The sequence below is a fragment of the Lathyrus oleraceus genome, chromosome 5 (assembly GCF_024323335.1).
Source record: "Lathyrus oleraceus cultivar Zhongwan6 chromosome 5, CAAS_Psat_ZW6_1.0, whole genome shotgun sequence".
NCBI classification, from domain to species: Eukaryota; Viridiplantae; Streptophyta; class Magnoliopsida; order Fabales; family Fabaceae; genus Lathyrus; species Lathyrus oleraceus.
In genome coordinates this window covers 49,075,415-49,087,483 of record NC_066583.1, presented here as the reverse complement: position 1 = coordinate 49,087,483, position 12,069 = coordinate 49,075,415, and the positions used below count along the sequence as shown (strand labels likewise).

At 37.6% G+C, this 12,069-nt stretch overlaps 1 protein-coding gene across 1 annotated transcript; it reads left to right on the top strand.

Moving 5' to 3' along the window:
• The first annotated feature begins 291 nt into the window (after positions 1–291).
• Positions 292–1,936, top strand: LOC127083441 (ubiquitin-fold modifier-conjugating enzyme 1). Its single transcript, XM_051023755.1, has 3 exons — positions 292–849; positions 947–1,008; positions 1,710–1,936. Exons 1-3 carry the CDS (start codon positions 517–519, stop codon positions 1,837–1,839), a joined length of 525 nt encoding a protein of 174 aa, XP_050879712.1. The 5' UTR covers positions 292–516; the 3' UTR covers positions 1,840–1,936.
• The last annotated feature ends 10,133 nt before the right edge of the window (positions 1,937–12,069 follow it).

Below are 12,069 nucleotides of genomic sequence, written 5' to 3'. Positions count from 1 at the left end.
GTTAATCAATAAAAGGTCCGATTGAAGTGGACGCGACGATTGCAAGATCGAGCAAAGATATTATAAAGATATTGCAACGTCCTGAAACACCCTTTTGTAATGAAATGTAATGCTAAATTTATGTTAACAATTATCTATTTAATGTTAATTTATGTTGTTTTTTCAACATTCTACAAGTGTTTATGATTTGACCTAATAAAATATAATTCAAAAATGCATTTTTAAATAAATTTTAACAAAATAAAAATGTCTCATAAATTTAGACAAACGAATAACTAACCAGAGTGCATTCGAAAAATCATTTTGAAACATGAGAGACACTTATAAATTCTTACGATAAGAAAGAAGCCCTATCGAATTTAAAGTGTAACCTTAAAATAAATAAATATATATCATAGTTGAAACGTTAAACCGGTTCGATTGTGAAACCACTAGGGAGAGTGTAGACAAGGGATGCAGCATAACTAAGCGCGTGCGTTGAAAGCGAAAAGAAGAGAATAGAAAACAGAGAGAGCGATGGAAGGTTGGGACCCGAATACGAAGTCGACGCTAACACAGATCCCACTGTTAACAACAAAGGCCGGTCCTCGAGACGGAGCGGCATGGACGACGAGGCTGAAGGAAGAGTACAAATCTCTCATCGCATACACTCAGATGAACAAATCCAACGACAACGATTGGTTTCGGATCTCCTCTTCCAATCCCGAAGGTACTCGCTGGACCGGTAAATGTTGGTATGTTTATAATCTTCTCAAGTATGAATTTGATCTTCAGTTCGATATTCCGGTTACTTACCCTTCCACCGCGCCGGAGCTTGAACTCCCTCAATTGGATGGAAAAACTCAGAAGGTTATTTTCTATTTTTCGATTGGAGTATTGATTAATTAATTAATTAATTAATTTTGTTTCAATTTGCTCATTTTTGTTCTTGTGATTTTGTTTTCAGATGTATAGAGGAGGAAAGATTTGTTTGACTGTGCACTTCAAGCCTCTCTGGGCAAAAAACTGGTACTTTTATGTTATTATTAGATTCTTAGGGTTTGATATTAGGGTTTGGTTAGGGTTTGGGCAATTGGGAATAGAACCTTGCCATCTGAATATGAAATTGGTTTGAGTTGAATGAGGTGAGGGTTTAATTTGGATCCGACTTATTGAACTTATCTAGTGAAATAATCACTTCTGACTTATGAAGCACGGACACCGGAGACACGACACTGAGAGACACAACGATAATAATTTGAAAACAAATGAATAAATTAAACCTAATCACAAGTGTTGGTGTCGGTTTCAGACACGGACATTGACACAGACACACATTTTTTCAGAGGTGTTGGTGGTACAAAACACAAAGCATGTGAGAATATGCTAGAGAGCTTATAGAAACATCCTAAGACATGTTCTTAAAGTCGTTTTCAGCTCATTTCTATAAGCTCTCGTTGATAGCTGAGATAAATAGTTTTGTTGCTTACATGAAAATAATTTGACTGTGTTTTAGTTTTTGTTATAGAATTGACTTATACACAAACAATTATGCAGAAAATGTATATGTAGTAACTTGTAAGTGATTAATTAAGTTGTTCATCCAAATATGGTCTAGTTTTAGGTGATCTGTGATGTTAACCTTGTTATGGAAGATTTTACGGCATCCTTTCACTGTTTTGCTGAATTCTAAGTACTGATATTTTTGTATCCTTCGCTTTCTTTTACAGCCCTAGATTCGGTATAGCACATGCACTTTGCTTGGGTCTTGCCCCGTGGCTTGCAGCGGAGATTCCCATTCTCGTGGATTCTGGTATGATCAAGCACAAAGACGATGCAACCACATCAACTGAATCTTAGTTATTCAATGTTTGATTAAAGCTGTAAAAGTAGAACTCGTGTTTTATAGTTATCAAATTTGTCAAAAGGGAAATAAAATGAGCTGTTTGACTATGTATTTACAGGATTTTTCTTGTAACTTACATGCATTTATCTGCAGATGTTGAAGTCTTGAGATCCGTAAGTGCTTTGACAAATTATTATATATGTTATAGACACAACAACATGGATAATTAACTGGTGATTTTCATCTAAACCTGATTTTCATTGAATTGATTGACTGAAAAAGGTTCATCTTTTTGTATTGATAATAATGAGTTTATGTCGAATAATGATTAAAACTTCACCTGAACTGAAAGTGATGACAACATTTGCATAGATTATAGATATGGTGGCAGTTTTACTGAAGTTTGGGTCAATTGTCCAAGTTTTACCTTTATCATTCCATGACTAATATTACATGTTCTAATTTTTTTCACCTGCAATGCTTTTCTTCGATAAAATGTATGGTATATTTGGCCTCTTTATCATTCAACATATACATGTGCAATGGGAACATCCACTACTCCTGAATATGTAGTTATGAGCATCTTGTTTTTCCCCACACTTCATGATAGATTATTTTGAAGATGCATGAAACAATTATTTCAATTTAATTTTACAAGTATAGTCGTGCACTGGGCTTTTGACTAGGAACTAGTTGTCTCTACTTGTATGAGTGTTTGGTTTGAAAATAGTTTGTTCAACAGGTATGAGTATGCTCAAGTTGGTTTCCTTTGCTACCAACAAGGTGCTGTTTACTTAGTTTACACCCCTGTGCCCAAAAGAGGGCAAATTACAGGTAACTGCTACTTGTCTGATAGTTTTGACGGAAAAGGAGGGCAGTTTCTCCCCTAAATCTTGGCAGCATGTTTCTAGTGTCATTTCTCTTGATCCTGCATTGCCTTCTCCTTTCAGAACGAGTTTGTCGCTTCTGGTATTTGCCGTGTCAAGTACGTGGTCTCCCTTCTTTGTCAACGGCGGCACCACCCCCCACCCACCACCCGAACCTTCCCTTTTTCTTCTATTCTGACCCTCCAACCCTCAGATTTGGTCCCCCAAACATCAAATCTTGATGTTGCAATATGAAAGGTGCCTTTGCAAAGCCTCAAGATCTGTATGAATTGTTTCTTTTAGGTCATTAGGTGTCTTTTGGTGGTCTACAGGAGTATATAAAAAAATATAATAGAATGTGTGTAAAAAAGTGGTAAAAAAGGGAGGAGTTAATATTTTTGTTTTCAATTATTAGGAAAAAAAGAAGAAAATGATTTGGAGAAATTGACGAAGCCCCCCCAAAAATTCTCTTACAATACATTTTTAGATTTTTCATATGAGAAAAATAAATCTACTTTTTATGGACCAGTTTGCAAGTTTTATAAGGCCAATTTACAAATTTTCTGAACGTTTTAAAAGACCAACTTACAATTTATTAAAAATTTATAAAGATGAATTTGTAGAATTTTTTAAATATATAAGAATTGTACTTGATGTGAGTACAATAGATACTACAATGCTTGCATTATTGAGCAGAAGTAGTTTTAGGTTCTAATATGTGAAAAGTGAATCAAAACCTAACTGTTTGACTAGGTCTTTGTAGGCGTGGTCATTTGATTGGGGGAGTCGATTGAGAGACTGATTATAACGCCTACACACTCGACTACACATTTATGGGTTTGACTCACTAGTGAAGTGATTGGGGGAGTCATCCCTTAATGCAGGAGATATGGTTAATCCATAGAACCATGAATACTTTAGTCGTTGATTGAGAGAGTCTGTTAGACTTACTTACAACACTGTTTGACACGTTCTTCCATGAGATAAAACACATAGGAAGTGGGGCGAGCTTAATCACATGTTTGCCACATGATATCTTCCATTCTTATTTAAATATTCTTTGTGTCATTTACGAGTTAGAGAGTTAATGGACCATGTTCTTTAACCTTCAATGAGCTTTTTTTGTATGATAGTTGGGCATGACCTAAAATATTTCAATCTAGAGTCTTAAAACACAAGGCGTGTAGAGCGAAGTGATTAAGCGAGGATATTTCAGTCTACAGTCCCTCGTGCATAAAACCTATAAAGGAAAAATGGTTAAGGAAAATGTGTTCCTCCATATTAGGCGAGTGAGCCTCAATCGATAAATGACTCCAACTACGATAGGCTCAGTGAGACAGAGAAAAAAACATTCTACTTTTTAGGGTATGTTTATGTTTTAACTGTGAGGGAGTTAATGCATTACTAGGACGAAGATAAAGTACTAAAAAAATATTTACATAAGTGTTAGTCATATGTCTTCTTTAACTTAATTTGTGTGTTATTCTTATTAATTTCTTGATTCTTTTCCATAGAGGATAACTCCCCAATTTGTTTTGGAGAAGAAAACTCTATTGGCGAGGAAGAAACCTGAGAGGGTGTGAGGGTGGTGCCACCAACCAGAAAAGTGACCCTTTTGGATTACCAACTTAGGTTGCAAAGAAAACGAAACCAATGGACAAAGCTCAAATTATCTAGGATATGCCACTTTCGACCGTAAAGTCGACCTCTCTTGGTGAGGTCCAATCTTCTCCTAGAGCCAAAAAGCAAAACGTTTTCAAAGGAAAATGCACATTGATATGGAAGTAGGCGCCTCTATAGAATTGGAAGATGAGGTGTCATAAGATAATGATGTGATTGCCCCAATAGGGAATATCATCTTCAATTCCTTTCGAAAATGAAAAAAATGCATTCTCTTTTGGATGAAGATTTTGATGGTGTCGACTTCGTGCATGACCACCACAACCTTTCGAGCGACCTTCAAAAAGAAAATAAGATGGGTGTGAAATGACTTTTTAAATTGATTGAAACCTATCATATAAGGGGTTCTCTTCTAGAGTCATAGATGTTTGAAGAATACGATCAAACAGGGAAATATGCGAGGACGTCGAAGACATAATTGGAGAAGATGAAAAGAAGTTTTAACGAGACCAAAAATTTCACTTGATTAGGCGAACAATAAACTCACCTCTTTTGAAAAGAAGTATCGAGACGCCCATTTCCCATCAGAGAAGCTGAAGGAAACGGAGAAGGAAAAAGATGAGGTGTACCAAAATTAGGATGAGGAGTTGGCAAAGGAGATAATTGAGATTTTTGCCTTGAAAAAAATGACCGATGTTGATTTCGTTATCAAGGCCTAATTAAAAGCTGACTTAGATGACTCTCGTGCGGGGATCGTTCTTGCCTCCAACCAGGCATTTAAGAAGGTGAAAGGGCATGCACACTTCCACTATACTCACTTGGATCTGGACGATCTTGATTTGTTCAAGATTGTATGACATGAGAAGTTGGTTGAGGAGAAGGATGACCCTCCCTCTAAGAAGAAAGATATTTTTATTCTGGAGCAAAATGTTACTCTCTCTATCGATGATGAAACCACTGCGGGAAAAGACGAGCCTATCATGCTCGATAATTAAATTCTACCATGTGTAAATTTTTTTCTTTGTAGTTTGAATTTTTATGCAATTATTCCCTTAAAATGGTCTTATGATAAATGAAGCTTATAATTCCAACAAGTCATGTTTAAAATATTATTAACCCTTTTGAGTATGGCTTTCCCTTATGCGTTGTTCTTTATCCTTAATTTTGTTTGACGATATATCCTTGAATATGATGATAATCCTTTAGTTTTCCTTTGTCGATTTACCAAAGTTTATATCGCATTTGAACATCTATAAGGGAATTGTAGCTCTGAGTGAGCTTTTGATCACTCGATATTTCTTTGGCGAGTTTTAGGCATAAGGACTTTTTCAGGGCGCTAAGACACTTGTACGAGTGTACTGATACCCAGAAAGGTGTAATGATACCCCAAAGGACACAACAATACCTCGAAGGGCGCACCAATATCCCAAATAATATAATGATGTCTTGAAGGGCACAACGATAGCTCTTAGGACACAAAGATGCCCCAAAGGGTACAATGATACACTGAAGGGCATAAAAATACCACTAAAGGAACAATAATACCCTAAAGGGATTACTGATTTTTCATGTACTTGCCATCATATACCATTGGTAAATAGGAAACCTCGTTAAAAAATCCTCCCCTTTAATTGGAAATGAGTGCCACCCTATTCCTTTTATTGATATGTTAAGCTAGCAATACAAATTGTGGTGTTATGTTTCATCGCCATATTAACTTAGATACATACAAAAATTAATTGTAGTAGTGCCACAAATTCACTGAGTTCTAAGATCTGGAGATATGGTTACTAATCAATTCTTTTAGCTTTCAGGTGCCATGTGATAACCTTTATTGTATTCTATAGGGTCCCTTCCAGTTGAGGAATAACTTTTCAATTCTGGTAGGTGCCACGATCTTCATGAGTACCAGATCTCCTTATTTCATATCCCTTGAGATTACTTGGGAGTTGTATCTCCTTTGAGCTCTTTGCTTTACTGTATACTCTTGAATGTGAGTGATTTCATGCGCTTTGTCAAGCATATTTACGACGCATTTGAGGCATGTTTCACGTTACTTATATACAAAAATTCAATGAATTCTAATAATTTTTAAGGGATAAGAGAATCCTTAAAAAGTTATACTTTCCTAAGCAAAATTCTCTCGTCACCATGTGGGCGTGTTAACTTCTAGTGGTAGCATGGAATCAATATCATACACCATATTGAAAAACGTCTCTTTGGTGGATGAGTGAGGTGTCGTATGTATGACCATAAAACTCGTGCTTCTTAGTGAGGATATTTTTAACCATTGTTGAAAAAAACGTGGGGCGAGATATAAAGAGAATAAATAAGTAAGTTAATGATAAATTAGAAAATAAGAGTACCTTATACAATTGTTCAGACCATAGCTTCGTAGAGGATAAATTTATCAGTGGCTTAACTTGGATATTGGCTTAAGGATGTACGACTGAGATGAATTTTGTTTGAATTCCTATATGATGGCAGAAATCGACATGGTGGAGCTGGAGAGTCGAGTTCCGTTATTCAAGAAGGTGCACTTTGGAAACCCAAACCTACAAATTATTTATTTACATTAGAAGCGCCTTACGAAGTCTGTCATAATATTAGATACCTATTACACCTCAATCCATTTGGTGAAATAGTCCATGCACACAAGTAAGAATTTTAGTTGTACCGGTTCTAAGAGAAAATGACCTAAGATGTCCATACCCTATTGCCGAAAAGACTAAGGAGAGGTTATAGAATACACAACCTCAGATAAGGCATGGCGTAGGTTCGAATTTCATTGCCATTTCACATTTATTGACATAATTGACATTGACTTTCATCATGCTCGACCAATAATAATCTACCGTTAGGAATTTGCATGCCAAAGTCCTCCCTTTGATATGAATCCCTTAGATGCCTTCGTGTACCGACATCCATACCACGACAATTTGTTTTTTCCCAGTTGTCTCATCATATGCATAACCTCTTCTATATTGTATAATTTACCTGCTACCATGATGTACTTTACTGGTAGCCTTCTTATCTTTTTTTTATGTCGCCCTCGTCTATGAGGCGGTTTCTAGTTTTCCAAGCATTTCACCAATTGTGTCCTCTAACTCTTGGTGTCTAGGATATCAATGCCGCTGACAATTTTACTTTCCGTGCTAGGGGCGAGCAATGTTTATTGTATAGTTATTTTGTTATGACAAGACTTCTTGGTTCTGGTGAGTTTAGACAAAAGGTTGGCCCTAAAGTTCTCTTCCATGTGCGCGTAGATCACTTCAAAGAAGTTGAAGTTTTTCACCAATTCTTCGACTTTTTGTAGATACTTAATGAGTTACATTATTTTGTATGATAATCATCGACAACTTGAGTGGTATCTAATTAAGAACCACTCTTAGTTGTGAACATACTCTGACGTTTACTCGTCAAGAATTGATGGATTAACTTCTTTTAGAGATCTTGGTATTTATTCAGGGAGAACCTAGGTAGGTTCATCATTTATGTATCGATTCCTAGCTACCTCTTTCAGTGTCCCTAAAAGGAGCTTGCATTTCAGAGAATCTGTTGCACCAATTATCACTATTTAGGTGTTAATGGCAGTAACATGCTCCCACGAGCCTCTCTTTTTGTTGAAGGTCACCAACGAGGAGTCTTGAAGTAATATGGAATTGGCGAGTTCCAAATATTGGCAAAAAAGTGATGACGATCCGAGGTTTCTATTCCCTCATGTTCATCGATCTCCAATTGTCATTGTTGTTATTAAAGGTTCATAATGTTATCCTACAGGGTTTCACTTTGGCGATATAATTCTTCTATAGCGACCTAGATCTCCACAATGACATCTCAATTGTGTTATTATGGTTGCATTCAAGCCTTAACATTATAAAATAGTGGTTAGGTCAACATAAGTTTCAAGTGAGAGTGTGGTTTGGGTCATTTTTATGGAGCCCCATTTTGAACACCAATTGTATTTGTTGTGAGTACAATAAATACTACATAGTTGCTTGAATAGGTATTTATAGATGTCGTCATCTGATTGAGGAGCTGATTGAGAGAGCGATTATATCACCTACAAACTCGACTACACGTCTCTAGGCTTTCACTTGCTAGTGGAGTGACTGGGATTAGTCGTCCATTTAATATAGGAGTTGTAGTTAATGTTGGGTCATGAGGAAGAGCATCAACATTGGGTCAACAACAATACACAAGTAAGAGAGACACCAAATATTCATCCAAAATCTTAAGGTGATAGGTGTATGAATTCTCCCACTTATAAATGCTCAAGTCTCCACATTTATAACCAATGTGGGACTCCAATTCACACTTGACTTAATATTCTTAACACTTCTCATTATTCAACATATGGTATCATGAGCATTTGGTTCGAGAAATGGATCGACTTACTTGTATCGAAAGTCAACGGAGCCATATGGGTGGTGAGTAAGAAACGTTTGGTTGAAGAATGTCCACGGCGCCACAAGGGTGGTGAGTAAGAAACGTTTCGTGTGATATAAGATTTTGTGGAAGTAAGAAGAACTTCCACTTGAGGAGGAGTATTATGGACTTACACTTGGGGGGGGGGGGTGTTGAGAATATAACAAGTGTGAGTAGTGTGAGTAATAGTCCCACATTGGTTGAAAATATGGAGACTTGAGGATTTATAAATGAGAGAATCCCACCACCTATCACCTTAATATTTTGAGTGAAATATGTGATATATCTCTCACAAAGGTGTTGCTCTAAAAGAAGAAGTCTCACAATGTTCAATGCTCTCAAGTGAAAAAATTCCCACAACAAGGTTTTGGGTGAAAATGTGGTGTCTCTCTTACTTGTGTGTTGCTCTTGACCTAATGTTGATGCTCCTCTTCATGACTCAATAAATGGTATTTGAGTCTTCGGTTCGAATAAATGGACCAACTTACTTGTATCGAAATTCCCAGGAAGAGGTGTCTCATTGAAATCGAAAATGCCCAGGAAGAGGTGCCAATAACAAGGAGTATTTTGGACTCACACTTGAGGGGGAGTGTTAAGAATAATAAGTCAAGTGAAAGTTGAAGTCCCACATTAGTTGGAAATGTGGAGACTTGAGCATTTATAAGTGAGAGAACACACCCACCAATCACCTTAAGGTTTTGGGTGAACATGTGGTGTGTCTATCATAAAGGTGATGCTCTAAAAGAAAAAGTTCCACAATGTTCAATGCTCCTTATTAAAAAATGACCCCAACACCTCTCAAGTGTGAGTCTACAATTCTCCATATTAAGTGGAAACTCTTTTGTTCACATACACTTGTACCGCCGTCGACACCTCTTCTTGGGCCTTTCGACACACCTCTTCCTGGCATTTCGACATCAACAGGACACCACTTCTTGGGCATTTCGATACAAATAAGTCGGTCCCTTTATTCGAACCAAAGGCTCATGATACCATTTGTTAGGACATGAGTGTCGCAACCTGAAAAATACAGTGCGAAAAAAAACAACCGGCGAAAGAAAAAGACAGAAGAGTCGCCACCGTGCGTTATTCATCCCAAAGGAGGGAAAGGAAACGCTCGAAGTAAACCTGAAAAAGGAAAGGACAAGACGGGGTCTCGCAACCAAATCTTGGGTTCGGGAGTCGGTTATGCGAAGGGAAGGTATTAGCACCCCTACGCATCCGTAGTACTCTACGGGATCCACTTTTGTAGTTCTTATTTAAAGGGTGTGGGTTTATCTTGTGCTGTTTACCAAAAAAAAAAGGTTAAATGAAAATGACTCGCGTGGATGTCGCATCCACTGCATACGTATCTCATCTGAATATGAGAATCAGAGTCTTCGTAGCTCGGCTGACCTATGGGTTGGGGGATGTGTGCTCGCTAAGACATCGCGTCTTATGCCTACGTATCTCATCTGGCCTGAGAATCAGAGCAAAACGTAGTTCGGCTAACTACAGGGTTATGGATTGGGTTTTGGACGAATGACGTTACTACGCAATCTACCGGATGCTCGACCTTTGGAGACTTACTCGCCTGTAGTAGAAGGAGCTAACGTGTTGCTTTGGATTTTAGGAGAAGAAAAATCAATGAAGGGTTAGGGTTTGGGATGCTCAAGGGCAAAAAGGCAGTCCTTGACGAAGGAACCGCGCTACCTGCAGGGATATGAATACAAAACACAAAACATGTATCTCAAAGTAAAAGGCCACCAAAGGGCTCAAACGTTGCCTCCTATCGAGGTCTTCCAGCTAGGAAAGCAGTAAAATGCGGGAAAAATGTAAAAGTACCACACGGATAAAGATCCGAAGTAACATCAATTAAAGGAGTAAGAAACCCAGGGATCTCCCAAGCTAATGCCATCAAAGAAAGGTGAGTCAGTACAGGTAATCGGAATGAACCTCCAGGGGTTATCCCACAAATAAAGTGGGAAACCACGCAAGTTATCCCTGCAAAAGTCATGTGCCTTCACAAAAACTCAACAAAAGGGTTAGTGAAACAAGATAGGGCAACCAAGAGTTGCCCCCAAATCAAAATGTAACCACATGAATCATGCCCTTTCAATTCACAAAAAAAAAAAAAAACCAAGGGTAGGAGGCCTAAACCTCTTGTTAAACATATGCATCAAAAGGGTATCAAATTCACCCATAATACCTCATACATTCAGAAAATTCAAATTGAAAGCATAGAGATGATGGATATAGGGAAAACCTGATTGGAGAGCTTGATTGAAATTGGATTGCACCGGGGTTTGCAGAACAATCTCAGGGTTTATATGAGGTAGAACTGGTTCTTTGCTAATGAGTTCCCTTCAGTGTCCGGAGGTTGCTCTGAACTCTGTTGACTCTTCTCTCACTTTCTTTTTCCTCTAGGGTTTTGTTCCAAGGAAACCTTAGAGTATTTTGCTTCTCTTCCTTCTTCTCCTCTTCTGTGTGGCTTTTGTTTCAATGAAACTCTAGTATTTATAGGCTAATATTGGTAGCTTAGTGGGCTTTTGAGAAAGGTCCAAGTCCAAGATTTTTTTTTATTATTATTTTTTATTTATTGTAAAATTTTTTATTTTTATTTATTTATTTATTTTTTCGTTTTTTTTTCTCTTTATTTTTTTCGTTTTTTTTTTCTGGATCTAATTCTGATTAACATGATGAAATGCAATATGAAATGCTAAATGAATGCATGAATGAGGAGGGCAAATTTTGGGGTGTTACAGCTGCCCCTATTCAATCATCAGCTAACCCGAGTAGGATGAAAGCGAACAACTTATCAGACAAACGGGGTGAGCTGTGATTGAATACCAAAGACAGACCGAAAATTTGTGCTCCGAGAATACCACAAAAAATGCGGAAATACACCGTGCTGTTTATTTTTCTTCTGATCCTCTAGCTTGATCTGAATCAGTCTTCTGGCTTAATTTGGAGTTTCGATCCTCTGGCTGAACCTATACTCAATTTAGTCCTCTGGTTGGATATTAATTTTGATCCTCGGGCTGGATACGATTTTGATCTTCTGGCTAGATCTTCTTCGATCTTCTGGCTAGATCTCCTTCGTTTCGATTCTCTGGCTGAATCTATTTCCTTTGATTCTCTGGCTGAATCCATTTTCGGTCTTCGGGCTAGACCTGACTTTGATCTTCTGGCTAGATCTGGAGTGTCGATCCTCTGGCTGAACCTATACTCAATTTGATTCTCTGGCTGAATCTACTTCGACCTTCTGGCTAGATCTGAATTGTTTCGATTCTCTGGCTGAATCTATTTCTGGTCTTCGGGCTAGACCTGACTTCGATCTTCTGGCTAGAT

Coding starts and splice junctions, on each gene's coding strand:
- LOC127083441 (XM_051023755.1), top strand. CDS start 517: ATGGAAGGTTGGGACCCGAATACGAAGTCGACGCTAACACAGATCCCA. Junction 850..946: donor TGGATGGAAAAACTCAGAAG/GTTATTTTCTAT, acceptor TTTTGTTTTCAG/ATGTATAGAGGAGGAAAGAT. Junction 1,009..1,709: donor CCTCTCTGGGCAAAAAACTG/GTACTTTTATGT, acceptor TTTCTTTTACAG/CCCTAGATTCGGTATAGCAC.